The 26,659-nt window shown below is 38.6% G+C and overlaps 1 protein-coding gene across 5 annotated transcripts in view; it reads right to left on the reverse strand.

Annotated features, from left to right (window-relative positions):
- Nucleotides 1-26,659, reverse strand: part of DPH6 (diphthamine biosynthesis 6) — a 350,629-nt gene that overhangs the window by 73,695 nt on the left and 250,275 nt on the right. For all 5 annotated transcript variants that reach the window (XR_004645505.1, XM_034768927.1, XM_034768930.1 and 2 more), the window contains one exon: nt 22,577-22,819. Coding sequence is in view for 4 of the 5 variants with exons in the window: in XM_034768927.1 (XP_034624818.1) it covers nt 22,577-22,819 (243 nt within the window). In the remaining variant the exon portion in view is untranslated. The remainder of the gene's footprint in view (nt 1-22,576; nt 22,820-26,659) is intronic.

A 26,659-nucleotide genomic window follows, 5' to 3' on the forward strand; every position in this document is an offset into this window, starting at 1 on the left:
AGACTAACAGAAGTATTGGGAGCATAAGCTTTCGTGGGTAAGAACCTCACTTCTTCAGATGCAAGTCATCTGAAGTCATCTTACTTGCATCTGAAGAAGTGAGGTTCTTACCCACGAAAGCTTATGCTCCCAATACTTCTGTTAGTCTCAAAGGTGCCACAGGACCCTCTCTTGCTTTTTACAGATGAAAGATGGTCAGTTTAACTTAAGACATTTTTGAGTGTATACGAGTGCAACTACAATTACGCACAAAAGGAATGTAAGGGAATTGGGTTATATGGGAGTGAGGGATACAACTGGTTAGAGTCAGGGCTTGTCATGAGGACAGACCACCTAAACTTCTTCTGTAGTCAACCAAGCATGTCAAAAGCAACTCACCAAAGAATTAACTAAAGATGCCCCCTTAGGCCTCATCCTGCAAAGACTTACATATGTGCTCAACTACATGCACTGTGAGGAGTTCCAAAATCAATGGGACTATTCACAGTGTATAAAGTTATGCACCTGTGTAAGTCTTTATAGGACTGGGACCATAGTGACTAAAGTCCTACAGATAATTCTGATCTGAATAATCAGTATTATACACACTTTTTCCTCAGAGGATTTTTTTAAAAAGTTAAGCAAATGTAGACGCTCATGACGACCGAAAGTGCTTAGACACTGAACTGTTATACCCAAGTATGGTACAGGTTTTTAGACACAACTGTGCTAATGCATCACCATCAGTTATTCTAGCTGTTAAGACTTCCATGAGCAGAGATTGTATTAACTTATTAATACAATAAGTATTAATTGTATTAAATTATTTGATGATTCTGTGATGTACAGTAGGCCTCATTGACATTTAAGGCATAAATTGTACAGAAATCTTTCTGGTGTACTTTTAATATAAGGGATACCAAGATTGGTGCGTAACATTTGATTTCTCGTTCTGGTTCTCTTCTACATTGTTTTATATCTTTGGATTTTTAAATATAATTTATTTGAGAAATTTAAGAGGCTGGGTGCTAACTATATTTAGGTTGTGTGACATAAACAAATATCCACTGAGAACACAACAGAGACCAGAATCGCATCTCACTTCTGACATAGCTAGTGTTGAACCCATATCTCTAGAACGAATAAGTAACTGAAAACTCTAAGAACTTTGGAAAGACTGTATGGACAGATCATAATACCTGTATTATACAAGGCTCCTGCTTTTAGGGCGGTCAATCAGGCAGCTTTCTTGAACACTAAATTCACATAAATATTTTATTATAGTAAATTACAAAAAGTAAACAAGAAAAAAAACCCCAAAGTTACCCACCTGCCTGTTTCCATTAAAAAAAAAATCCTCTGTGTACATAATCCCAAAGCCATACATAATTTCAGATGGAATTCCCTTTTGCTTAATTTATCAGTTAAGGATCGTACTTTTTTTTCTGTCTCATTATCTAGTGACAAAGGCTCAAGAACCCTATTGTCTGTGATTTTTCAACTAGCCATTTAATTTTACTCATTTTAATCTCTTTTCAAAACACATTTTATAGTCAGAGGACACAATGTATATCAGCATGAGAGCATGACAAGATTTTTACATCGCTGGACATCAACCTAGGGAAAAAAGTCACAGAATAACAATGGAAAGTATACAAGGAAATTTCTTATACTTTAAGATGAAAATAACTTTAATTGAGAGTACTGATTATACCAGATTTCCTGTACACAATACTTGAGAGTGTTTATTTAAACTAGTGACATTTGAAGAAGTTCACTCTTTAGAGTATGATAAATTGCACACAGAGCAGAATCATGTAACATTAGGAATAAGCCACTTCTAAGTCAACTGATTTATCAAAAGATGTAACAAATAGGAGTTTAATAATTTTGATGAATTTATAGCAGTGAGCTAGAGTTCTAAGAGAAGCAAAATCTTAGGTGATTGCTTCTTTTCATTTAGTACCGTATCCCTATGAATGAATCTGTACTTCAACAACACAAAGGAAGAAATAATAGTTACTGATACTATGCAAATGAATGCATCCTTTGCAAAGCATTGAAAATGTAGAGTGGGCTTTATGTCCTACCCACTGCTTATTCTGTCTTTCCACCAGCGCCTCTCTGCCTGATCTCTAAACACCCATACTGAGAAGGCAACCATCTTACTCATCATGGCCTTTAATCTCCCTTGCTGATAGTTTTAAATTTTTAAACAGCCCTATGTTGTGCTTCCTTTTATGTGTTCTCATAGCTACGGAAATAATTTTGGAAGCAAAATATCTAAACAGTAAGCATAATAAAAATGAAACAGGTTAAAGCTTACTAGCAGCAGGGAGCAGATGTAGCAAAACTCTGCCAGTTCCCCTACATTTCCTCCCCAGCAGGGACTTTCTATCAAGCTGTGAGTTAGTTCTATAGTATAATGCAGGCTGCTGTTACAGCAATTGCACCTTCCTATACCTCAGTATTGTACTAAGAATTCACTTTGATTTCTGATTTCTTTCTTTGTAATAATAATGTTTAAAGCAGTTCCTGCAGAGCTAAATGTAAAGTCAAGCACTATATGCCAGATGATCAGAAGGGCATGAAAATGTGAAATTGATAAGAAAATAATTATATATTGAAAAGCTATTTTCTTTGGTTTAAAAATATTAACTTTTCTCTTGCCAAACTGAAGGTTCTTGAGCCAAGATAAAACCAGTTAATGATTAAAGTTAAGGTTCCTTGAAATACGTCTCAAACATACATCATTCAATATATCAGTTACAATGTGGAAAAAAGATTCCTATTCAAGGAACAAAGTCATAAATTGATAGCAATATAAACTGAAAGCAAATGAAGTCTGCCACATGAAACATGATCACAGACTGTCACTCTTGAGGGTTTTATACTTCATGTGCAGTGTCAAAAATAAGCCCTTTTGGAAAGAGAGTAACTGAATGAAGGATGTTAAAGGTGGAAATATTCTACCTGATGAAAAGCAGTTGAGGAGGCATATTCAAATAGGGACAAAAGAAAATTTAATGGCCAAAATCTCTTCCATGGCCATTAAAATGGCTTACTTTAAGATTCACAGTGGAAATGTCAGGTATTGCTATAAGTTGTCTTTGCAAGTCTGCTTTGCATCTGAAGTCTTGAACACACTTGAGCTGTGGGGTTTATTTTCAAACACAAAACCTTAATTACGACTCCATACTTCCTCCAGAATACATTATATACCACCCACTTAGCCTGTGAACATGTCAACGCTAATGTTGCTGAGGTTGTAATTAAGCTTTTGTGTTATATAGTAAGGAAGGTTAATATGGTGTGTGTTTACTTATTTGTTGGAGGCAGAAAGAAGTTCATTGTAGGGATATAGGGTAAAATCTTGGCTGCACTGAAGTCAATGGCAAGACCTCCATAGACTTCAGTGGGGTCAGTATTTTACCCATAGAGTAGGCCACTGCCATTGGTAACATGTTGTGTGGATGTGCAGTTAAGAAGAGTCTCATAAATTGGCAGTTCCTTGCTTTCGAGGATTTGCATTGCAAATTGTCACAATTAATCAACCTTAATCCCATTTCTCTGTTTTTGCTTTGTTTATAGCATGTAGGGAGCTACATCTAAAGCAGAATATAATACCCTGATGGCATAGAAAGGTCAGCTATAGGGAGACAGAGCAAATTACACTAGTCCTGCATGGACTACACTAGCTTCTTATTCATTTCCAGGTGCAATTCAACATGTCGGTATTAGTCATTGAAGTCCTATATAGTTTGGACCCTAGCTTCTGAGAGACTGGAAGACAGTGCTAGGCTGTGCCATTGCAGTTGAGACCAGCTGATAACAGTTCATATATTTGGGCATCTGGAGAGGTTGCGGCAGGATATATTCAGCACAGGGTCCTTGACTCTGGAACTCACTTCAGAAGTTGATCCAACAGAGTCTGGATTTGTTAATAGATACATACTTCTTACCATTTGTTACACTAAGATATTTTTAAAAATATATTGAGTACACACAATATCAATACACAGAGACATACACACTCACTACATGTGTAGCTATATTGTATATGGACATCTAACTACATACAAAATGTGCTCAGAAACAGTAAAGGACACATTTTAAAAGCTAATAAAAATATTACCAAAACTACAGATCAAGAATTGAAAAATGTTGGCAATTAATATTTTTGTCAGTAAATACTTAATATTCTTTTCTTTCATTTTCTAAACTATGTGGCTTTAGATTTCTTTTTATTTTAAGGTATATGGTTTATCTATATGCACAAATGCTTTTTGTAGTCAATCATAGAAGATTATCCTGGATGTTTCAACAAAAAATTTTACTGGTGCAAGACCTACTCAAAAACACCTCCACAATATTTATCATTAATACATGTCCCAGACGAAACTAAAACCAGGTTTCATGTTTGTTTCCAGCTTTGTTTGAAAAATTACAACTAGAAGATTGACAGGGAGTTACAAGAATGTACCACACTAGCTGAAAGCATTTATTCTGCTTCATGGCAAAGAACAACAACAGAGAGGAAGTTAAAGTAATTATTCACTGCTGAGCTGGCATACATGTTACTGGGTCAACAGTTAGCACTGTCTGATGTGCAGAAGTTTAAAGTGGCATAAAAGTAATGTTAGTTCACATTCATGTCACTATGAGTACTAGCTTGAAAGTGGAGTAGAGAAAAGGACAAAGATTTTGTTTTGTTTTGACATTTATGAGTAAGTAGATTGGGGAAGATGTGGAGTTATATTTTTTGGCCCATATGATAAGACTGAAGGGAAAGACATTTTATATTATGGCCAGAACAGAGGAACATGAGATTATAATAGGGTACTGGAGTACAGTAGGATACCTTGGATTGTACTATAAATTAGGCTGGGAGAATTTTCCTGTGGAGAAGGTACTTTCCTGGGAGCCTTTCCCTTGGTTTCCTAGTTTAGGTTCTGACTCATGACTACAGCCTCAGTGGCAGAATAATAATAGGGTTATGTAGCAACTTCCCACTCCAGTAGAAATGAGAGAGCCATAAAGTCTGGACTTGAACGGTGATTTGTTTTGGGTGGTGGGCTTTGATTGGGGTTTGAGGGGAGAGTTCTAGTTTGTATTCTCCTATTTCATTGTGGGGTTTAAGGGCAATTTGTTGTTCACACACAGTAGAAGGGCTTTGGTTCCTGCCCTAGAGGATATTATTTGTTTGTTCCACTACAGCAGATACAACTCATCAATGGCTACTGAGTGGTGGCTATAAGGGTACTGCCATTAGAGTTGGGATGTGAGGCTCACTGTGGTAGTTGACTGGCTCCTGAGAGGTGGGTTCTTGGCTATTTGTGGGATGAGTATGAGAGGATTCATAAGGAAGAGACCATTTTCTAGATGTAGACCAGGTATTTAGCATTTGATATCAGACCCAATGGTCTTGTTGAAAGTGTCTTCTCTGGAGCTTTCAAAAGGGACGCTACTATGCAGTTCATGCTATTAAATGCAGGGTCATTGGTTAATAAAAATGCACTTTCTGTTTGTGGAGTTTGCAACAGTGGTTGTCCTTTTGGATCCTTGGTTATTCCTGGATTCCCAGACTGCAGCCTTAATACTGAAGACAGACCATTCTTACTGAGGGATCTTGGGCTCTGAATTTTATTTTCCTGTTGATCTGATAAAGTCCTACCCTGTTAAACCATAGTACAGCAGCAGTGATAAAACAGATTCCTACGGGACTCTATAGGAGAGAGCCTTTTGGCCCCCATCTCACCACCAAATGAAACCTTCTATACCGGAAATAAAGGAGTGGAACCACTTACAGTTTGCTTAGTAGTGTTTTATGATTAAGGATAGCAAAAGCTGCAAATATATCTGATACGGTCTTTCATCTGTCAGTGCTAACTACACACTCTGTTAGGACAAGTCCCTAGACTGAAGGTAACAACGAACCCTGTTCCATGCAGAGGCCACTGAGGTTGATTATCCAACTACTTTCTTGATCTTTCCTCTAACAGGGAGGTTTGAGATGATGTATGACTGTGTGTAATTAGGTCTCCAATTTCATGAGGTCGTTTTTCAAGCAAAGGTTGCATTTTCAGCACTTTTTAAACAGACCAGCATTCTGCCTTCCTTAAGAAAGCACTGATAACAGGGGCCCAACTAATGAGAAAAAGTTCCTAATGGCCTCCACAAGACATGACAGGTATGGAATCTGACCAGAGGTTGTCACAGGGCAAAGATATTGTCTCACCCATCCAGGACAGTGGATGCATTCATGACCCCTTGTTTAGTGCAAAAGTGACAGGCTTAAAACACAACTAATCTCCTCTGCAAAGAAGATGGAAAATCACTCAAAGCACTCAGATAAAGAGACTGCTGCAGGGGAAAAACAGTCAGTCTTGATGAACCAGGCTGTTTACTACTCTGAACAACTCGACGGGCAATTCTTCACTATGTTTAATTTGGACACTAAATTCTTTGCCTCTGTTCTAATTAGATAATAAAGAATATGGGCCAGATCCTCAACTGGTGTAAATCAACATACTCCATTGACTACAACAGAAGGATGCTGATTTACACTAGCTGTAGTCTGGCTTGATATATTCCTATGAAGTAAGTAAACAGACACAAACACACGACTATAACTATTTTACATTTATGTTCAGAATGAATAAAATGTGTTTTAAAGATAATCTTCATCCATGCTTATTAGAACATTAATTACTATGTAATGGTTTTTTATTCGCATACACATACATTTAATTTGTAATAAAGGTTTTAGTTAAGACCACACAAACTGTTTCACTGTTCTCTTTGTTAATTATATTCTGTTTTAAATGCACCAGTCTATATAAATTTAATTATTTTTACAAACAGAATATTATAATCTCCCTCCTTACAAATATAAAATAAAAAAAATAGTGGTAATCCTTTCACATCCCACTGTGGGCAAGTGTCAAAAAGCCAGAATATTTCCAAGGTCCTCCAGAGTTCCACTATCTGCATCTGACCCGTGTTAAATATTCTTATTACAATTACTTCAAATGAATACAAAAGCTTTGTTTAATCCTAACCCTGGGGAAATGATATACACTAGGCACAAGATGAAAGACCCACTGCTACTGTGCTGTTTGAATGCACTGCATGTTCTTAACATGGGCTGTAAAAAAAGACCTGTTTTAATATCTCAAATGGAACATTCAAAACATCATCTAGCTGCAAAATAAATATCATAAACCTGATGTGAGAGAAGGAGGACACAGAAAGACGCCTTTTCAGACTATTGAATTTTTGATATTGGTTTATGGCAATATTTTTTAAAATTATTAATTTTCTTTTGATAATATGACCAATTATATTAATTAATATGTAGGAGATCTTTTCAGCAATGTAAATGTAGCAGAGTTTAATGTACCTGTCATTTTACATCTTTATAATGTTCATTAAATTCTGTATCTTATATTTCAATTATTCTCTTTGTAATTACCAAGTGAAGAAGGGGGTGACTTTAACTAGCATTTCCTATACAATGGCCTATAGGTCAAAGTATATGGCATAATTTCAAATAATGGTTTATATATCTTATTATAAATATTAATATAAAATATAAATAAGTACATGCACTAAAATATGTATACAAACACATTTTCCTTGTCTATTATAGCTTTATAGCATCTACTCTGAATAGTGAAAGAGTACATATCCATCCACACAGATCTAGAATCTCACAGTGGAGTCCATTTTTCTTCAAAAGTTTCCATGCCCTCTTTAAGCTAAAAGGTAATCTACTCCATGGATAAAGAGGATCTCAAGCCTCTGTCCAATTATTTTTAGCAGGAGTAGTCCCTGTTGTCCAGTGTTTGAATATAACCTCTTTCTGTTCTTACTAGGATAAATACAAATTGTATTCAAATTAACGACTGCCAATATACTAAAATACCAAGGGCCAGATTTACAAAGAAATTGAAAGATCTTAAAGATGAAGATTGGCCTGTAAAGAAGGTAGTTTCCTGGGAGCCTTTCCCTTGGTTTCCTATTTTAGGTCTGACTCATGACTACAGCCTCAGTGGCAGAATAATAGGGTTATGTAGCAATTTTCAAAAGTCCCTAAGCATGTTAGGTGCCTAAATCCCATGGAAGCCAATGGAATTAGGTTACTAACCTGCTTAGGTGTTTTTTTGAAAATCCCACTAAATAACTATTTGCATCTTTAGGTGCCTAAATACTTTGTAAATCTGGCTCCATGGCCAAAAGATTCACATTTGGGCACTTAAAGTTACAGTCCTAAATCCATATTTAGGCACCTTAATAAAAGTGGCTTGATTTTCATAAATCCTGGAGCACCCATCGAATTCAATGGGATTTGTTGGTGCTCAACACTTCTGAAAATCAGGCCACCTTTATTTAGGAACCCACACTTGGGTATTAAGGAGTTAGTTTACACAACCAGGTTTGAAAGTTTTGCCCAAAATTTAAAATAAGCAAGGTACATAGACATGATATCCATCGGATAAAATATGGCAAATCTCTTTCCTCAACTTCTACATGATGTGCCATTAAGATGCATATTGTCAGTAACCCAACCGGTATATCTGGCAGAGTAAAAGTAATTAGTAGCACTTATTTCTGGGTTTGAAGCAATCATGGGCTCTCACAACCACTCACACTGAATGAGTGCCATAAAAAAGCATTTGGGGTACTCCTTGTAGGACTCCCCCACAGCACAAAGGCAGTAAATCCAATGTTACTGTCTTTTAATTGCTGCAATATGCTGCAATCCTCCCTGTGTGCTGAGGATGGAGTATGTTTTTAATTTTTTACTGTCTTTGTTGGAAAGTATTTAATGGAGTGAGATAAGCAGTCCATGCCTGAAATTTTGTTTTGCCAAATCCAAATCTGGCAAAAACACCCAGCATGCATATACTTTTTGATGCCACTAACTGGATTTTTCAATGCAAAGTTCATTGATATTGATGATGATGATGGATATGCTGGGAATAGTCAAAGTAAAAGAATTAATTCAACATGGAACTAACACATTCAACCATAATATCATAATTTATAGAAAGAAAATGAAAATATAAAATGAACTGCTTGAATCAATGGAAGTAGACTAACTGGTGTTAGAATTAGCAATAGATCTTGCTATGATGTTAAATGTTATCTTATTCTATAAAGTTCACATTTATTCCACATCTTGTCATGGAAATTTGTTCTGATCTTTCCAGTTCTCTCTGATCTCTGTTTCATCCATTTCCCCAAACTCCCCATTCACTATTGCTTCATTATCACACAAAATGCATGTAACCATCTTGAAATTCTCACTTATTACTCAAAGTTTAGAATGAAGTTTAAAAACTAAATTTAAATCCTGTAAAAGTAAAAAAAAAAATGCCCTCAACATCACCACATATATTAAATGTTTAAACAAATATTTCCTTTTTTAGGACAAGGAAAAGAAAAAGAGATAAAATTCTGTACAGTTTTGGCAAACCTACCACCTGAAGTTTTGTATACACCATCAAATCTGAATAAGAGATGAAAACCACTTTCACTATCCAGCTACTATTTGTGGGGAACAACATTTCAAAAGTAGTCAAAGGCCTTAGAGTACCCTTAACTTATAGATGAAATCCAACTAGGTGTGGCTTAACAGAAATCTTCTGTGATCTTAAACACAAAAAGGAAGCTTACAAGAAATGGAAACTTGGACAGATGACTAGGGAGGAGTATAAAAATATTGCTCGAGCATGCGGGAGTGTAATCAGGAAGGCCAAAGCACAATTGGAGTTGCAGCTAGCAAGGGATGTGAAGGGTAACAAGAAGGATTTCTACAGGTATGTTAGTAACAAGAAGGAGGTCGGGAAAGTGTGGGACCCTTACTGAATGGGGGAGACAACCTAGTGACAGATGATGTGGATAAAGCTGAAGTACTTAATGCTTTTTTTGCCTCCGTCTTCACAGACAAGGTCAGCTCCAAGACTGCTGCACTGGGCAGCACAGTATGGGGAGGAGGTGAGCAGCCCTCAGTGGTGAAAGAACAGGTTAAGGACTATTTAGAAAAGCTGGACATGCACTAGTCCATGGGGCCGGATCTAATGCATCTGAGGGTGCTGAGGGAGTTGGCTGATGTGATTGCAGAGCCATTGGCCATTATCTTTGAAAACTCATGGAAATCGGGGCAGGTCCTGGATGATTGGAAAAAGGCAAATATAATGCCCATCTTTAAAAAACGGAAGAAGGAGAATTCGGGGAACTACAGACCAGTCAGCCTCACCTCAGTCCTTGGGAAAATCATGGAGCAGGTCCTCAAGGAATCCATTTTGAAGCACTTGGAGGAGAGGAAGGTGATCAGGAACAGTCAACATGGATTCACCAAGGGCAAGTCATGCCTGACCAACCTGATTGCCTTCTATGATGAGATAACTGGCTCTGTGGATATGGGGAAAGCAGTGGACATGGATATATCTTGGCGTTAGCAAAGCTTTTGATATGGTCTCCCACAGTATTGCTGCAAGTTAAAGAAGTATGGATTGGATGTATGAACTATAAGGTGGATAGAAAGCTGACTAGATCGTTGGGCTCAACGGGTAGTAATCAACGGCTTGATGTCTAGTTAGCAGCCAGTATCAAGCGGAGTGTCCCAAGGGTCGGTCCTAGTGCTGGTGTTGTTCAATATCTTCATTAATGATCTAGATGATGGGATGGATTGCAACCTCAGCAAGTTCGCAGATGATACTAAGATAGGGGGAGAGGTAGGGATAGGATAGGGATAGAGTCCAGAGTGACCTAGACAAATTGGAGGATTGGGCCAAAAGAAATATGATGAGGTTCAACAAGGACAAGTGTGGAGTCCTGCACTTAGGACGGAAGAATCCCTGCTACAGGCTCGGGACCGACTGGCTAAGCGGCAGTTCTGCAGAAAGGACCTGGGGATTCCAGTGGACGAGAAGCTGGATGTGAGTCAAAAGTGTGCCCTTGTTGCCAAGAAGGCTAATGGCATATTGGGCTGCATTAGTATGAGCATTGCCAGCAGATCAAGGGAAGTGAGTATTCCCCTCTATTCGGCACTGATGAGGCCACATCTGGAGTAGTGTGTCCGATTTTGGGCCCTCCACTCTAGAAAGGATGTAGACAAATTGGAGAGAGTCCAGTAGAGGGCAACAAAAATGATTAGGGAGCTGGGGCACATGACTTATGAGGAGAGGATGAGGGAACTGGGGTTATTTAGTCTGCAGAAGAGAAGAGTGAGGGGGGATTTGATAGCAGCCTTCAACTACCTGAAGGGGTTTTCCAAAGAGGATGGAGCTAGGCTGTTCTCACTGGTGGCAGATGACAGAACAAGGAGCAATGGTCTCAAGTTGCAGTGGGGGAGGTCTAGGTTGGATATTAGGAAAACTATTTCACTAGGAGGGTGGTGAAGCACTGAAATGGGTTACCTAAGGAGGTGGTGGAATCTCTGTCCTTGGAGGTTTTTAAGGCCCGGCTTGACAAAGCCCTGGCTGGGATGATTTAGTTGGGGTTGGTCCTGCTTTGAACAGGGGGTTGGACTAGATCACCTAATGAGGTCTCTTCCAACCCTAAACTTTAGGAAAAGAAAGAAAAACACATTTAAAGCCTTAATTCTCACCCAGAGATGATCAGAATCAATATATTCTTATTGGCCCAACTGTACCCACCTACACTGTAGCTGCACCATGTTTTGGAGGCACAAGGAATTGTTGAAAACTACCTTAATGCACACCTAAACTGCACACCTTAATGCATCCTTTGGGAACAAGAGGCCCCAAAGTGAATGGGGACAGATGGAAAGAAAGTGGGGCCATGGCTTTGCTAGACCACCCAGCTGAGCTGGCTGGGCACTCAGGGAGGAGTATAGTGCACCAGTTGAAAGGGGGTATCATTGGGTTTACTCCCTTTGTGCTGTGGGGACTCCTGCAAGCAGTTCCTCCTGGAGTTCCCCTTGGGGCAAAGAAGCTTGACACCACACAGTGAGAACAGCCTAAAAGACACAATTCAACCCTTACTGAGTAAAGTACTTAAACAGATTAAATTAATAAAATTTTGCAGCCAGAGTCACTGTTATATCATTATACAATAAATATTTGGAATATTTCCATCTATCAATAATGCCATCTGTCCCATCCAATACAAATGGACTACAATCCATATGGCTTATTTCTTCTATTGATTACTCTGATGAATGAGTTAGCAAAACCACTCACAAAATCATCATATTACATGACAATGTCATTAAAAAGATGCGAAGAAAAGAAAAACACAAGATGATACTTATCCTGAAAACTGTCAGTTCAATCTACAGGAAGTTTTAGAAACGTTAGGCTATAAACTTAAAAAAAAAAAAGGGGGGGGGGGGCGGGGGGAGCTCTGAACGTTAACTACTGGGTTAGCCAGAAACTGCCCTAGCACCCGAACACAGAAAATTATTATTAGTAATTATTTATATTACAGTAACTTGTAAAGTGTACTGCCTGCTTTACAGACATTCAGGAAGACACAGTCCCTGTCCCAAAGCATGTACAAGATGCATGAAAAGTGGGGGAACAGAGGAGAAGGGTTACAACATACAAAGTGATTGGGGTGATAACTCCAAATGGCTTGTTAGTTCCAATTATTTTTTCGCCTTTGACTATTCATATTCTTACCCTTGTCTATATTCTATTTTAATTGCTTCTGCTATTATCTTTTGTTTTATCTTGACTTTAACCCTTGCCTACCTCTCAAGTATTTACTTCCACCATAATCACCATGTAATAACAATCCATATGACTTGCTGACCCACTGTTTCCGGCTTGGTCCCTGTGCTGGTGGCACGGGCAGGTAAGGGGAAGGAAAACTTTTTTGCCCCACAAGCTTCTCCTGTGCCTCACTGCTGGTGCAGTATCTTCCTGGGGACTGGGCTTTTAAAAGGGTTGCCTTTCTGAAGAAATAAGAACTGGTGCTGACTCTGACGTCCTCTGTCTAGCTTTTCAAAAAATTCTGAGTGAAACCTTGTTTGCAAAGAAACTCAGATTCTCACTATGTCTAAAGCAGCAAGGGAAGCTTTTCAGTTACCACCATGCAACACTCAATACTTCTACAGGCATTTTGTGATAACTAAACATTTATATGTCTGTAACACATTTCAGCCAGAAGGATCCCAAAGTGTTCAACACTGCTTAGGTAAGGAATCACTCACCAACACTGAAATGTTGCCATAATCAGTGTTGAACACAGCGGCTGCTGAGCAGCACCCAGCTATGATACACAAAAGCTCACAGCAGAAAATGGAAATTCCTGTTGCCATCTGAATCACAAGTGAAATTGGCCTAGATACTGGGGTTAGCTTCCCTATTCTTACAAAAAATACCCTTTTGATCTTTAATAACCACAGATGGTCAGGATCTTAGCGTTCTGGTTCATCTGAAAGACAATACCTCCAGCAGTACTGTCATCTGCTAACACCATCCTGGGGCATTGGTTCAGTACTGAATCACAGGGAACAGTGTGTGATGAGCCACTATGGAATTCATCCAGTATCTGTGCTTTCCTTGGAAGTCTAATAAACGTATTGCCCAGGCCTATCACGACTTAAATTATAAAATCTGGTAAGATTACAGACAGAAGCTATATAATTGCAGGAAATTGATGGTACCCTGCATGAATGTTCTTAAATAATCTTTTACCATCACCTCCCGTTCATAATTCAGTATTTCTGATGTTATCTTGCCTTTGGATCAAATGGAACAACAGATCTTTATTTACTGAAATAGACAAAAACAAACAAAGCTGAGTTGGAAGTTATACAAGAATATTATTGATAGGTGGTGCACTTTCTAAAACAATGCAAAATCTTAGAAATTAGATGTCTTTCAAAACCCAGTAAATTTCCACACATAGTTCAGAAGCCTAATTTATGAATTTACTTTGGGATTGACACATTTTTTAAAAAAAAGAGAAATGAATTTTCTAAGAACATTATGCAATATATTTCATAACAGCAGTGACTTGGTTCTTAACCTGTTTTCCTCCATTTGAAGTTAAACTATTGCATGAATAGAATGAGGTGAGAATCTTTTACCAGGTATTAGGGGTTTTCTTCCCCTTTCACATTCCTTCAGTCTCGTTTTGAGGTAATGATCAAGTGATCTCTCTCCTGCCATACATCTCCATCCTCTGACAAACAGAGGCTAGGGACACCATTCCTTACCCATCCTGGCTAATAGCTATTAAGGGACTTAACCTCCATGAATTTATCTAGTTCTCTTTTAAACCCTGTTATAATCCTAGCCTTCACAACCTCCTCTGGCAAGGAGTTCCACAGGTTGACTGTGTGCTGTGTGAAGAACTACTTCCTTTTATTCGTTTTAAACCTGCTGCCCATAATTTCATTTGGTGGCCCCTAGTTCTTATATTATGGGAACAAATAAATAACTTTTCCTTATTCACTTTCTCCACACCACTCATTATTTGATATACCTCTATCATATCCCCCCTTAATCTCCTCTTTTCCAAGCTGAAAAGTCCTAGCCTCTTTAATCTCTCCTCATATGGGACTCATTCCAAACCCCTAATCATTTTAGTTGTCCTTCTCTGAACCTTTTCTAATGCCAGTATATCTTTTTTGAGATGAGGAGACCACATCTGTACGCAGTATTCAATACGTGGGCATACCATGGATTTATATAAGGGCAATAAGGTATTCTCCGTCTTATTCTCTATCCCTTTTTAAATGATTCCTAACGTCCTGTTTGCTTTTTTGACTGCTGCTGCACACTGCGTGGACGTCTTCTGAGAACTATCCACAATGACTCCAAGATCTCTTTCCTGATTAATTGTAGCTAAATTAGCCCCCATCATATTATATGCATAGTTGGGATTATTTTTTCCAATGTCCATTACTTTACATTGGTTTCTGTAAAGGGAAATCATTAAATTTCATTTGCCATTTTGTTGCCCAATCACTGAGTTTTGTGAGATCTTTTTGAAGTTCTTTACAGTCTGCTTTGGTCTTAACTATCTTGAGCACTTCAGTATCGTCTGCAAACTTTGCCACCTCACTGTTTGCCCCTTTCTCCAGATCATTTATAAATAAGTTGAATAGGATTGGTCCTAGGACTGACCCTTGGGGAACACCACTAGTTACCCCTCTCCATTCTCAAAATTTACCATTTATTCCTCCTCTTTGTTCCCTGTCTTTTAACTGGTTCTCAAGCCATGAAAGGATCTTCCCTCTTATTCTATGACAACTTAATTTACGTAAGAGGCTTTGGTGACCTTGTCAAGGTTTTCTGGAAATCTAAGTACACTATGCCCACTGGATCCCCCTTGTCCACATGTTTGTTGACCCCTTTCAAAGAACTCTAATAGATTAGTAAAACATGATTTCCCTTTACAGAAACCATGTTGACTTTTGCCCAACAATTTATGTTCTTCTATGTGTCTGACTATTTTATTCTTTACTATTGTTTCAACTAATTTGCCCGGTACTGACATTAGACTTACCGGTCTATAATTGCCGGGATCACCTCTAGAACCCTTTTTAAATATTGGCGTTACATTAGCTATCTTCCAGTCATTGGGTACAGAAGCTGATTTAAAGGACAGGTTACAAACCATAGTTAATAGTTCCGCAATTTCACATTTGAGTTCTTTCAGAACTCTTGGGTGAACGCCGTCTGGTCCCAGTGATGTTTATCCATTAATTAGTAAGTTAAGTTTATCAATTAATTCCAAAACGTCCTCTAGTGACACTTCCATTTGTGACAATTCCTCAGATTTGTCACCTACAAAGGATGGCTCAGGCTTGGGAATCTCCCTAACATCCTCAGCAGTGAATACTGAAGCAAAGAATTCAGTTAGTTTCTCCGCAAAGACTTTATCGTCTTTAAGTGCTCCTTTTGTATCTCAATCGTCCAGGGGCCCCACTGGTTGTTTAGCAGGCTTCCTGCTTCTGATGTACTTAAAAAACATTTTGTTATTACCTTTTGAGATTCTGGCTAGCTGTTCTTCAAACTCCTTTTTGGCTTTTCTTATTACATTTTTACACTTAATTTGGCAGTGTTTATGCGCCTTTCTATTTACCTCACTAGAATTTGACTTCCACTTTTTAAAAGATGCCTTTTTATCTCTCACTGCTTCTTTTACATGGTTGTTACTGTGATTTTTAATTTGGGGTATATATTTCAGTTGGGCCTCTATTATGGTGTCTTTAAAAAATGTCCATGCAGCTTGCAGGAATTTCACTCTAATCACTGTACCTTTTAATTTCTGTTTAACTAACCTCTTCATTTTTGCATAGTTTCCCTTTCTGAAATTAAATGCCACAGTGTTGGGCTGTTGAGGTGTTCTTCCCACCACAGGAATGTTAATTGTTATTATATTATGGTCACTATTTCCAAGCTGTCCTGTTATAGTTACCTCTTGGACCAGATCCTGCGCTCCACTGAGGACTAAATTGAGAATTGTCTCTCCCCTCATGGGTTCCTGTACCAGCTGCTCCAAGAAGCAGTCATTTAAAGTATCAAGAAATTTTGTCTCTGCATTTCGTCCTGAGGTGACATGTACCCAGTCAATATGGGGATAACTGAAATCTCCCACTATTACTGAGTTCTTTATTTTGATATCCTCTTTAATCTCCCTTAGCATTTCATCGTCACTATCACTGTCCTGGTCAGGGGGTTGATAATGTTCTCTCACTTTTCATGCATCTTGTACATTCTTTGGGGCAGGGACTGTGTCTTCCTGAATGTCTGTAAAGCAGGTAGTACACTTTTCAAGTTACAGTAATATAAATAATTATTAATAATAATTTTGTGTGTTCAGGTGCTAGGGCAGTTTCTGGCTAACCCAGTAGTTAACGTTTAGAGCTTCTCCCTTTTTTATTTTTTATTTTTATTTTTTTTAAGTTTATAGCATAACGTTTCTAAAACTTCCTGTAGATTGAACTGACAGTTTTCAGGATAAGTATTTCTCCCCCCCCCCCCCCCCGACGCATGACCTGTACTGTCCTTCAGATATATTTTGTACCCCGGAATGATTGTGTCCCATTGATTGTCCCCACTCCACCAGGTTTCTGTGATGCCTATTATATCAATATCCTCCTTTAACACGAGGCACTCTAGTTCACCCATCTTATTATTTAGACTTCTAGCATTTGTGTACAAGCACTTTAAAAACTTGTCACTGTTTATTTGTCTGTCCTTTTCTGATGTGTCAGATTCTTTTTTATGTGAATGTTTCTCATCTGATCTGGCCCATACTTTATCCTCTTCCATCCTCTCCTCCTGACAAAAACCTAGAGAATCTCTAATAATAGACTCTCCTCTAAGAGAAGTCTCTGTCTGATCCACGTGCTCCTCTGCAGCAATCAGCTTTCACCCATCTCTTAGTTTAAAAGCTCTGCAACCTTTTTAATGTTAAGTGCCAGCAGTCTGGATCCACTTTGGTTTAGGTGGCGCCCATCTTTCCTGTATAGGTTCCCCCATCCCAAAAGTTTCCCCAGTTCCTAATAAATCTAAACCCCTCCTCTCTACACCATCGTCTCATCCACGCATTGAGACTCTGAAGCTCTGCCCGCCTACCTGGCCCTGCTCGGAACTGGAAGCATTTCTGAGAACGCTACCATAGAAGTCCTGGATTTCAGTCTCTTTCCTAGCAGCCAGGACGTCTCTCCTACCCTTCCCTATGTCATTGTTACCTACATGTACCACGACCACTGGCTCCTTCCCAGCACTACACATAAGTCTATCTAGATGCCTCAAGAGATCTGCAACCTTTGCACCAGGCAGGCAAGTCACCATACGGTTCTCCCGGTCATCACAAACTCAGCTATCTATGTTTCTAATAATCGAATCTCCCATTACTAACACCTGCCTTTTCCTAATGACTGGAGTTCCCTCCCCCGGAGGGGTAACCTAAGTGCAAGAAGATACCCCAACATCATCTGGAAGAAGGGTCCCAACTATGGGAAGGTTTCCCTCTGCTCCCGTTAACTGCTCTCCTTCCCTGAGCCTTTCATCCTCCTTAACAGCACAGGGGCTGTCTGACCAGAGGTGGGACAAATCTACAGTGTCCCGGAAAGCCTCATCAACATACTTCTCTGCCTCCCTTAGCTCCTCCAATTCCTCCACCCTGGCCTCCAAAGCCCGTACGCGGTCTCTGAAGGCCAGGAGCTCCTTGCACTGAATGCACACATATGCCACCCGCCCACAGGGCAGGTAATCTTACATGCTACACTGGTCAAAGAAAAATAGAAAGGAAATCAGTGGATTGGTGCTGATATACTAGCCTTGACTAACACATCTTTTACTTACTGCTTCTGGTGAAGCCATGCAATGTTTCTAATTGTTGCTGCTCAGTACGGTGAGAGAAAAGGTATAAATGACAAACAGCAATTGACACCTGAAATGAGGAAAAAAACTAATATTTTCAGTTTAGTTTAGTTTAGTAATATGGTAAATGAAATTGCTTTAACTGAAATGTATTATTATTTATTTGTATTGCAGTAGTGCCCAGAAGATCCTACAGGTCCCATTATGCTAGCCACTTCACAAATACATAGTAACAGTCAGCCCTTGCCCTGAAGAATTTACAATTTAAACAGATTACGTATACAGACAAAGGGCACAGAGAAGTAATGTGGCTTGCTAAAAGGTAATTTAGCCAGAAAATAGAAGAGCCAGGAACAGAAGAAAGGTCTCTTAGCTCTCAGACTAGTTCCATGTTCATTATATCATGCTGTCTCTGCATGACAATAGTTCTTTAATATTTTGATACATGTTTGAAAGTGGGTATCAGTGAAGTAATTTGGACAGTCGGAAACCATCTTCATTTTTTCAAGATAGGTAACAATGCCTAATGAATAGTGCTCATTTCTATCATTGAGGATAGTGATAAGAAAGGGACTAAACAGAACTATGGGTCTGATCCTGTGGCCCTGATTCAGACTAAGCTCCGATCGACTTCATGTTCATGCTCTACATTATCATCTTCCTAGAAGTATATCATCTTCCTAGAAGTCCCTTCCTTTGGACTGAATTCACTTCTGTCCTACACAATTTATGTATTATATTTTGTACTCTTCTATATTATTGACATCAAATATATAGAATTATTCAACTGAAGTTTTAGAAAAATGTTATTTATGCAGGAGAAATTCATCTCACATCTTTATGATACCCTACTAATAATTTTTTGGTGTTCCATAAATAAGCCTTGGCAGTTGAGAAGTATGATATATATTATTTAGGAACAATGTTAAATACAAATACCTCAGTAATCACACTACACTGTCATTTCTCTGTTAAATTCAGAACACTCAACAATCAAACACAAGTCTGAAAGCCCTTTAAAAATTTAATTAAATCTGTGGTTTATAATGTCTGGTCTGGAAGAAATGAGCTCGAACTGAATAATTTTATTTGCACAGTTACACACAGTCTGTTTTTCATGGAATGACTGAAACTGAATAATTCCAATCTATACATTGTTTGCTCTTATTAGGTAACTCGTAGGTTGCTATTCATTCATGCCTATCTTTGGCCAATGCTTGAAACGAAGAAAACTCTTTTGACTAACAGGCTGGCTGTTTTATTTGGCTAGAATAGAACATTATTTCATGCTATAATGACTCAGGGCTGTAGTATTGGGACATCAGCAAAGAAAGGGAACACACAATAAAAGAAGAGAGAAAATCCTCTCTCTTTAATGCACACACCTTTCAGTGTGCAGCCACAGTGCCTTGTCTGCTCACAGAAAAGTAATACTAAGGCTTTCTCCAGTTTGGTTCAAAGGGATTTGTTAAGTAAGTGCCAGATCCAGGAAGCCTGGAGGTCTCCTGGCTTCTTTGCCTCCACAGATTAGGAGAAGGAGAAGTACAGCTCTCTAGTTTCCCCAAGGCCTTCAAGCCTCCTGGCTCTATTCCTCCCTGGTCAGAGGAGAGAGAGAACACTCAATTCTCCATAAGAATGCCTAATCTATTATTTCCCCTTCCACACAAACCTTGATGGATCAAGGTGAGACTCTTCTGTTTCCAGCTGGCAGGCCAGGCAGCTTCTCAGAGAAAAACAGGCCTCCCTTTGATAGAAGGGAGTTACCTCTTTCCCTGCCTTAATGTGGGCTTTACATAAACTATCCCCCACCAGTAAAGGCTTCAACACACTAAAAAAACACAGCATCCACACCTCTCTTTCCTGAGCATGATTATAGAGGAAGTGGTAGGAAACTGGTTATAGCAATATTTAACTTCCACTGATATTTTTAAGAACCGTCCAACCCATCTTCAGGCCAAGCCAAGGCACAGAACTGTTGCAATGATGGACAATCTCCCAAGATGACTAACAACACTGAAAAATGTGTTGCTTTTTAATCTTTCCTCTGTTTTTGACACTGCCACTCATGAAGGATTGACCTCCTTATGGGACCTGAGAGGAGTTTATGAAGTGGCTCCAAATTGGCCTAACAAATCCCACAGAGTGCTATTGGGGAGCTAATCCTTCTCCCCAAAAGTCCTGCAAGGCTCATACCTGTCACTGCTCTAATTTAAATTCTCTTGAGACAATCATGAGCTGACCTGGGCTATGATACCAGCAATATCCTGATGACATGCAGTTCTATATATATGCATTTTTCCCCTTGCCCAGACAGCCCTATCTCCCAGCAATTTCAGTACATGGAGGAAATTTGAGAGTGGATGAAGACTGGCTGGGTCACATTGTACCCAGTAAAGACTTGAAACAGACTAGGAGGAAAAGGGAAGCGATTCCAAGAATTGGCAACCACCACCAATTTGCCTTCAAATGAGGGCACACACTTCCCATAGACAAAATGGTGTCTATGGCCATGTTGCACTCATCAATGCCCTTGACAAATAGCTAGACACACCAAAAGCACCTTCCTCCAGTTGTCAGCTAACATGAAAAACTTGACTCTTCTCTCCCTGACAATTGTGGTCCTGGAATGGGACTGCATAAGATGTTTGTGAAATTGTCCCATCTGGTGTATCATGAGATTATCCATCTCCTCAATGATTCCAGCTGAAGAGAGCATATTACACTGGTGCTCTGGAATCAGCACTGGATTTCCATTCACTAATAGTTCCACTTAGAGGTTATGCTATTAATCTATAAAATCCTTAAATGTGTAGAAGCATATTATCTTAAAGACCATGTTACCTTAAGGAAATGCCATGGCAGCTGCAATCCTCTGACATAAATATGATTAACAAGTATAAATTCTAAGAAGAAGGAGATAGGGAACATTCTCCACAGGAAACAGGAAGAGTCTAAGGGCTTGTCTACACTTAGAAATTTTACAAAATATCTGTTATGGAATAATTTTTCTGGAATAGCTATTTTGATAAATTTCCAAGTGTAGATAAGCCATAAATTGCCTTATTTAGATCACCTTTTTGCCAGTGCATGCTCCTGAGAAAGGACTGGAGCAGATGAAAAAAATCTGACATTATGCCCCAAAAAAAGAAGCTACAGGAAGTGCAACATGCACAAATACTACAGTTGAATTAAGAAACTGAGATCCAAGGTTGGTAGAGCTAAATGAGTAGTAGGTGAAGGCCAGGAACTCTAGAGAGGCAGCACACTCATTCTCAGAGAAATGGAAGGCATTATTCATTAGAGTTCCCTTCCAATAAATGAAGGAGAAATGTGATGGTCTTTGAGTAAAATTGTGTGCATCCCTCCTCATTCAAAGAGAGGGCTGCACTGATGCAGAGGCGCTGAAAGTGGAGGGGGCAGAAATAAGGGGAAAGGAAGGTTACTGAGTAGAGTTCAGAAGGTTCCTTGAATATTTGTATTACACATGAACTCAACTTCAAAACAGTTTCTTCTGCTCTAGCTATCTGTTCCCCTTAGAAGTCAGAACATGTTGAGTCACTTATGGTAATTATGTACTAATTATCTCAAGTTTATCTACCTGTAAAATGGACACTATGCAGAAGTGTAGTGACCATTCATTATTTAATGCCTGTAAAGTTCTTTGAGATCATTCAAGAAAAAAATGGAACAGGAATATAAAGTATTATTATTGCATCATAAGAAATCATTGTGCAAATTATTATATTGTCAGAGAGGATATGAGTCACTAATAACCATGCAAACTTGCTCAGGAAAGAATTTGGCCTTATGTGTTCAGGTGAAAAATAAGCAGTAAAAGCTAATGAATTCCATTTACACGAAAATATCGCTTATAATAAACACGGAAACATGAAAACCAGCAGAATAATTCAAAAAACATTCAGAGAAACTGCCCAACACCTTTACAGAAGATACACAGGCAGAACTATTTCAAATTGAATATTGTTCAAATTTTTTCAGGAGGGATTGGCTGTTCGTAAAGAATTTTTTAACTTATTGCTTTGGGGAATTAAGACAAAGTTAGTGATGACTATAACTTTCTATTAAGCAATTTTCCTTCTCAATTGTACACAGCCACTTATGAGCCAGAACATAACAGCTCAAACCTTATTAAATCAGTTTTACTTGAACCCTTCTGAAATGCACTGAGAAAATTCTGATATTACTGCAAGACTCAGAAAAACCTTTTTATAAATTGACTTTTTTTTTTAAACTAGAAAGAAGAAAATGGATCTTACCTTTTTAAGTTCGCTTAATTTCTTTTGCCATATAGCGCGAGCGACAGGAATGTACTTGCTGTCAGTTACATAACAATTTGCCATAAGGATGTGGTGGAGTTCAATGTTGTGGCTCATAGCTTTAAGGACTTTCTCGACATGGCTTAGGGAAACTGTAGCCTCCGTTTGTATGCCACCACCTACAAGCTGCATGGTACAAGGTACTAATGCAATCTGTCCAGCACAGTATAGAACTTCTCCAATCTAGAAGAGAATAAGAAAAAAAAAAAAAACAAGTTTGAATTTTTCTTTCCTTTTTATAAGCATTCTCTTTCTGCACTTGCTGTTCTCTGTGATCGAAGAAGCACCTCTGACTTTGCCACAAATGGAGCAAGTATGCCAACCTAAAGGTCATTTTCGACAGGGATTTAGTTACACTATAAAAGTATCACACTGTAATAAACTTTAGGCACAGAGTTAATACATGGATGGTCAAATGTGCATAATCTTCAAAAGAATCAGCCATGAACTGATGAAATAAGTCTAGAAATATGTAAATTTAACCTTTCACAATGTCACAATATTTCTCTGCAATCACTGAAAGGGTTTGTGTCAAGTTAAAAATAAGTTGTTTACAGCCTGATAACTCAGGTATGTAGAAAAATGGATCATTTTACTTCTACAATTTATGGACAACAATATTTTTCATTATTTTAAGGCAATCATATCAAGGTAACCATTCCCTACAGTGTATTAACCTAACAGCTCTGTTTGACGTTAAATTTTGCTATTGTTTCTACAACATGCCAATCCCCAAATATGCTGAATGGTTGGCTGCTTTCTCCAAGTACATTTGCACAATCTACAAAGTTTCCAGGAGGTTAAACAGGTGGAGTTGTGGCCTACTGTATGTTATGGGTTTTTTTTACATGTATGCATGACGACTCTGGTTTGCTGCTGCTTACATTTTTTTATTTTATTTTTATTTCTTTAGATGTATACAAACAGTACAAAGGCAACTATCCATAATACTCTTGGTGCCCTTGACATAACTTAAGTATCATTAAAAATAATACCCAGCTAACGGGCAGTTGTACAATTCATGATAAGCCACCACCAAGGAACAGGACACTGATGATTGCTGAAGAAGAATCTTTCTGGGACCCAGGGTGTTGGGTTTACCTTCCAGAAATCTAACTAAAATGCCTGTTTGCTTCAAGAGCTAATTGGTTGCCAGATATACTGCTCAGACAGGGTAGCTGAACAACATATGTTATTTTGCAGCTAAAGCATAGCTAGTTTGGGCTGCTTTTCACAAGCTTATCGGGCAAGACCTACTGGGCAAGACTCTCAAGACCTACATTCTCACCACAGCTAACAGAGAAACATTGGTTCCAACTGTTCAGATATCTTCAGGACTTATGAATTTAATGTAAACATCAAGATCCTTCATTTCCCTTTTCTTTATTTCTCTAAGGAGTCTATACAATTTCTGAGCAGTGAATGTTACTCCACATGACACAAAAACTAAGTACAGAAGTTGGATGTATAGTGGGTGTAAGCAGCTTTGAAACCAGCACAGGAAACATATTGCTGTAAGTAGAGAGAGTTGGGGAAAAGCTCTGCTTCACTATGTAAAATGGATTGTGTAAGAATTCTTTATGAGAAATTTTGCAGAACTTTTTGTATAAACTGTATAAATTCCTCAGAATTAAGGCTAAGTAATAAAGAAATCTGTGTCCTGGAAGACATGGCAATCAAACCATGTGACAGACCCATATGCAACTCCAAATCTGTCCTCATAACTGTCTGTGTCTCACAAAAGACTCACACATGTAACTATTGGAAGAGTGTCTTACACAATTTGGCATACAAATTCTATGATTAGCAGCTGAAGAGGGGGAGGAGGCACAGAGGAAGCATAATAGACTAGCTGACACCCATCAAATGATCTTTTAAAACTGTATAAGATGTCTAAAATATTGTTTTGATAATGCTATATATAACTCCGAATTTTGAAAAAAGAAATGCAAGCAATATTTTGGTTAAAAAGAACAAATGTTTTTTTTTTTTTTTCTTAAGGCTCTTCTATTTTAAAATATGTGCCACTGAACAAGGGAGTCCAGCCAGCTATCAAGAGGCATACTGACAAGATAGGAAGCAAATCCAGGAAGATATGATTCAGAGAGGCACAGGTTTATTTTTGAAAAAGAGGCCTTTGTTCTCACCTCCGCTAAATTAAATCTTTGGATAAGACAAAGCCTCCAGTGCAGGTAATTTGTAATCTTCTATAGAGAAATCTCCCCAGCACCACTTCTCCTTCCCCTGTTAGGCCCCTGGCTTTACATGCATCACCCATGTTAATTACTAGATAGACAGAAGAGCTGTTCAACCAGTTCATTTCCTCTATTCTTGAACAGATTGTTTGAGACATAATATGAATACTAATTAATGATAAAATATCTGTCAGTGTTTTGAAATATGCACTAAGACAGCATTTTCTTAAAGTCTCCTGGATAGTTCCAATACAATTAGCCCTGCTGGTCATAAGCAGGGTCAAAACAAAACTCTGAAAGATTTGAGCAAAACTGGCAATACTTTTGGCTCAAATTCAGTGGGAATTGTGCAGAGATTTAAAAACAACAACAACAACAAAAACCCCCAACAACCTTTTTTTACCCCTCTGGTCTTAACATACTTGTTTGCATCTTAAGACATAATTAATGGAAAAACTGTATTCCCAAGATGCCACCATGTTATAAAAAGGTGAGTGCCAGTGGTGGGAAGAAAGAGAAGCAATCAAAATAAGGTCACAGATTATTAGCAACTATTTTGCAGAGGGACATAGCTTAAGTTAAAAGGGGAAGGGGAAGCACATCCCTCTCCTCCTCTTTCCCAATGGCTTGATCATGGCATACAGCTATCAATAAACAAATAATCAACAAGGGCAAAGCAGCAAATAACAAAGTGTTTTAGCAGGTTTCAGAGGGCTGTCTGTACAGTGTTTTAAATACTATTCAGAAAGGGGATAGCAAAGTAAAAACCCATCTAAAGACTCCATACTATCTCATTTGCAGTATTGAAATCATACAACCGGAGATGTCACAATGTATGATGGCAATCCTTGTGTTGTGAAAGTGCTGGGCAAAACCTTGCTAAAGCTTTGCAACAGTTTCTTTGGAACCTCTATGATGACAATGGACAATTTAACAGACTACAGTTTCACAGAATATCGAGTCCAGAGAACCAACATTATCAATGGAAACAGAAGTGCAATATAATTGTTATGCATTCACACACCAATGTCATCATTCCATTTGCACTGTGAATTTTATTTCCATTGTAGCCCATTAAAATATTTCCTACGTTAAAATTCCATTAAAGATCTGATAAACCAGCAAATGAAAGCACTCTCTGACTTAAGGCTTGTCCTTCTGGGCCAGATTCCGATCTCAGTTACACCAATCTACATCCAGAGTAACTCCACAGGAGTCAATGGAATCGATTTGGATTTAGATTGTCGTAAATGATTCTACAGATCCTTGCACCTTGTGTGTCACTTTACACCTGTGCAAAATGCAAAAGTGGGTCTAATAAACTATCAATCTATGTTCATTTTGCGTAGGTGTAAACGACTACACAAAGTGCAAGGCAAAGGAGAAACAGGCCCCCAAAGTCTTTAGTTCTCCCTGTTATAGCTAGGAATGCCAACCTTTCAGTGGGTGAATTCTCTTATATATTCTAGCTGTGCTGCAACATCTAAGCACAATACAAGGCCAGATCATGGCACGTTCTGCATGCTGGAGCAAAGGAGATGTAAGGTACCCTCTTACTTCCAGTTGCTGCCTACCCCTAACACTGCTCTCACTGGGAGAGGGAAAGTAGACTGCAGAGCCGAAATGTAACCCTCTTCTTTCTCCCCCCATCAAAATAAGGTGAGCAGGAAGGAATGGCTGGAGTCTTGGTTCTGCCTCTCCAACATGCCAGGCAGCGTAGCTGGTGTATGCTGTGCCAGGTATAGATCCGGTACAGTGTGCTCTCACCACAGAGAAGCTCACAAATTGAGAGTGTCAAATTCCCCAGTGGGCTACTTCTGAAGAACCA

The sequence above is a fragment of the Trachemys scripta genome, chromosome 4, assembly GCF_013100865.1.
Source record: "Trachemys scripta elegans isolate TJP31775 chromosome 4, CAS_Tse_1.0, whole genome shotgun sequence".
NCBI classification, from domain to species: domain Eukaryota; kingdom Metazoa; phylum Chordata; order Testudines; family Emydidae; genus Trachemys; species Trachemys scripta.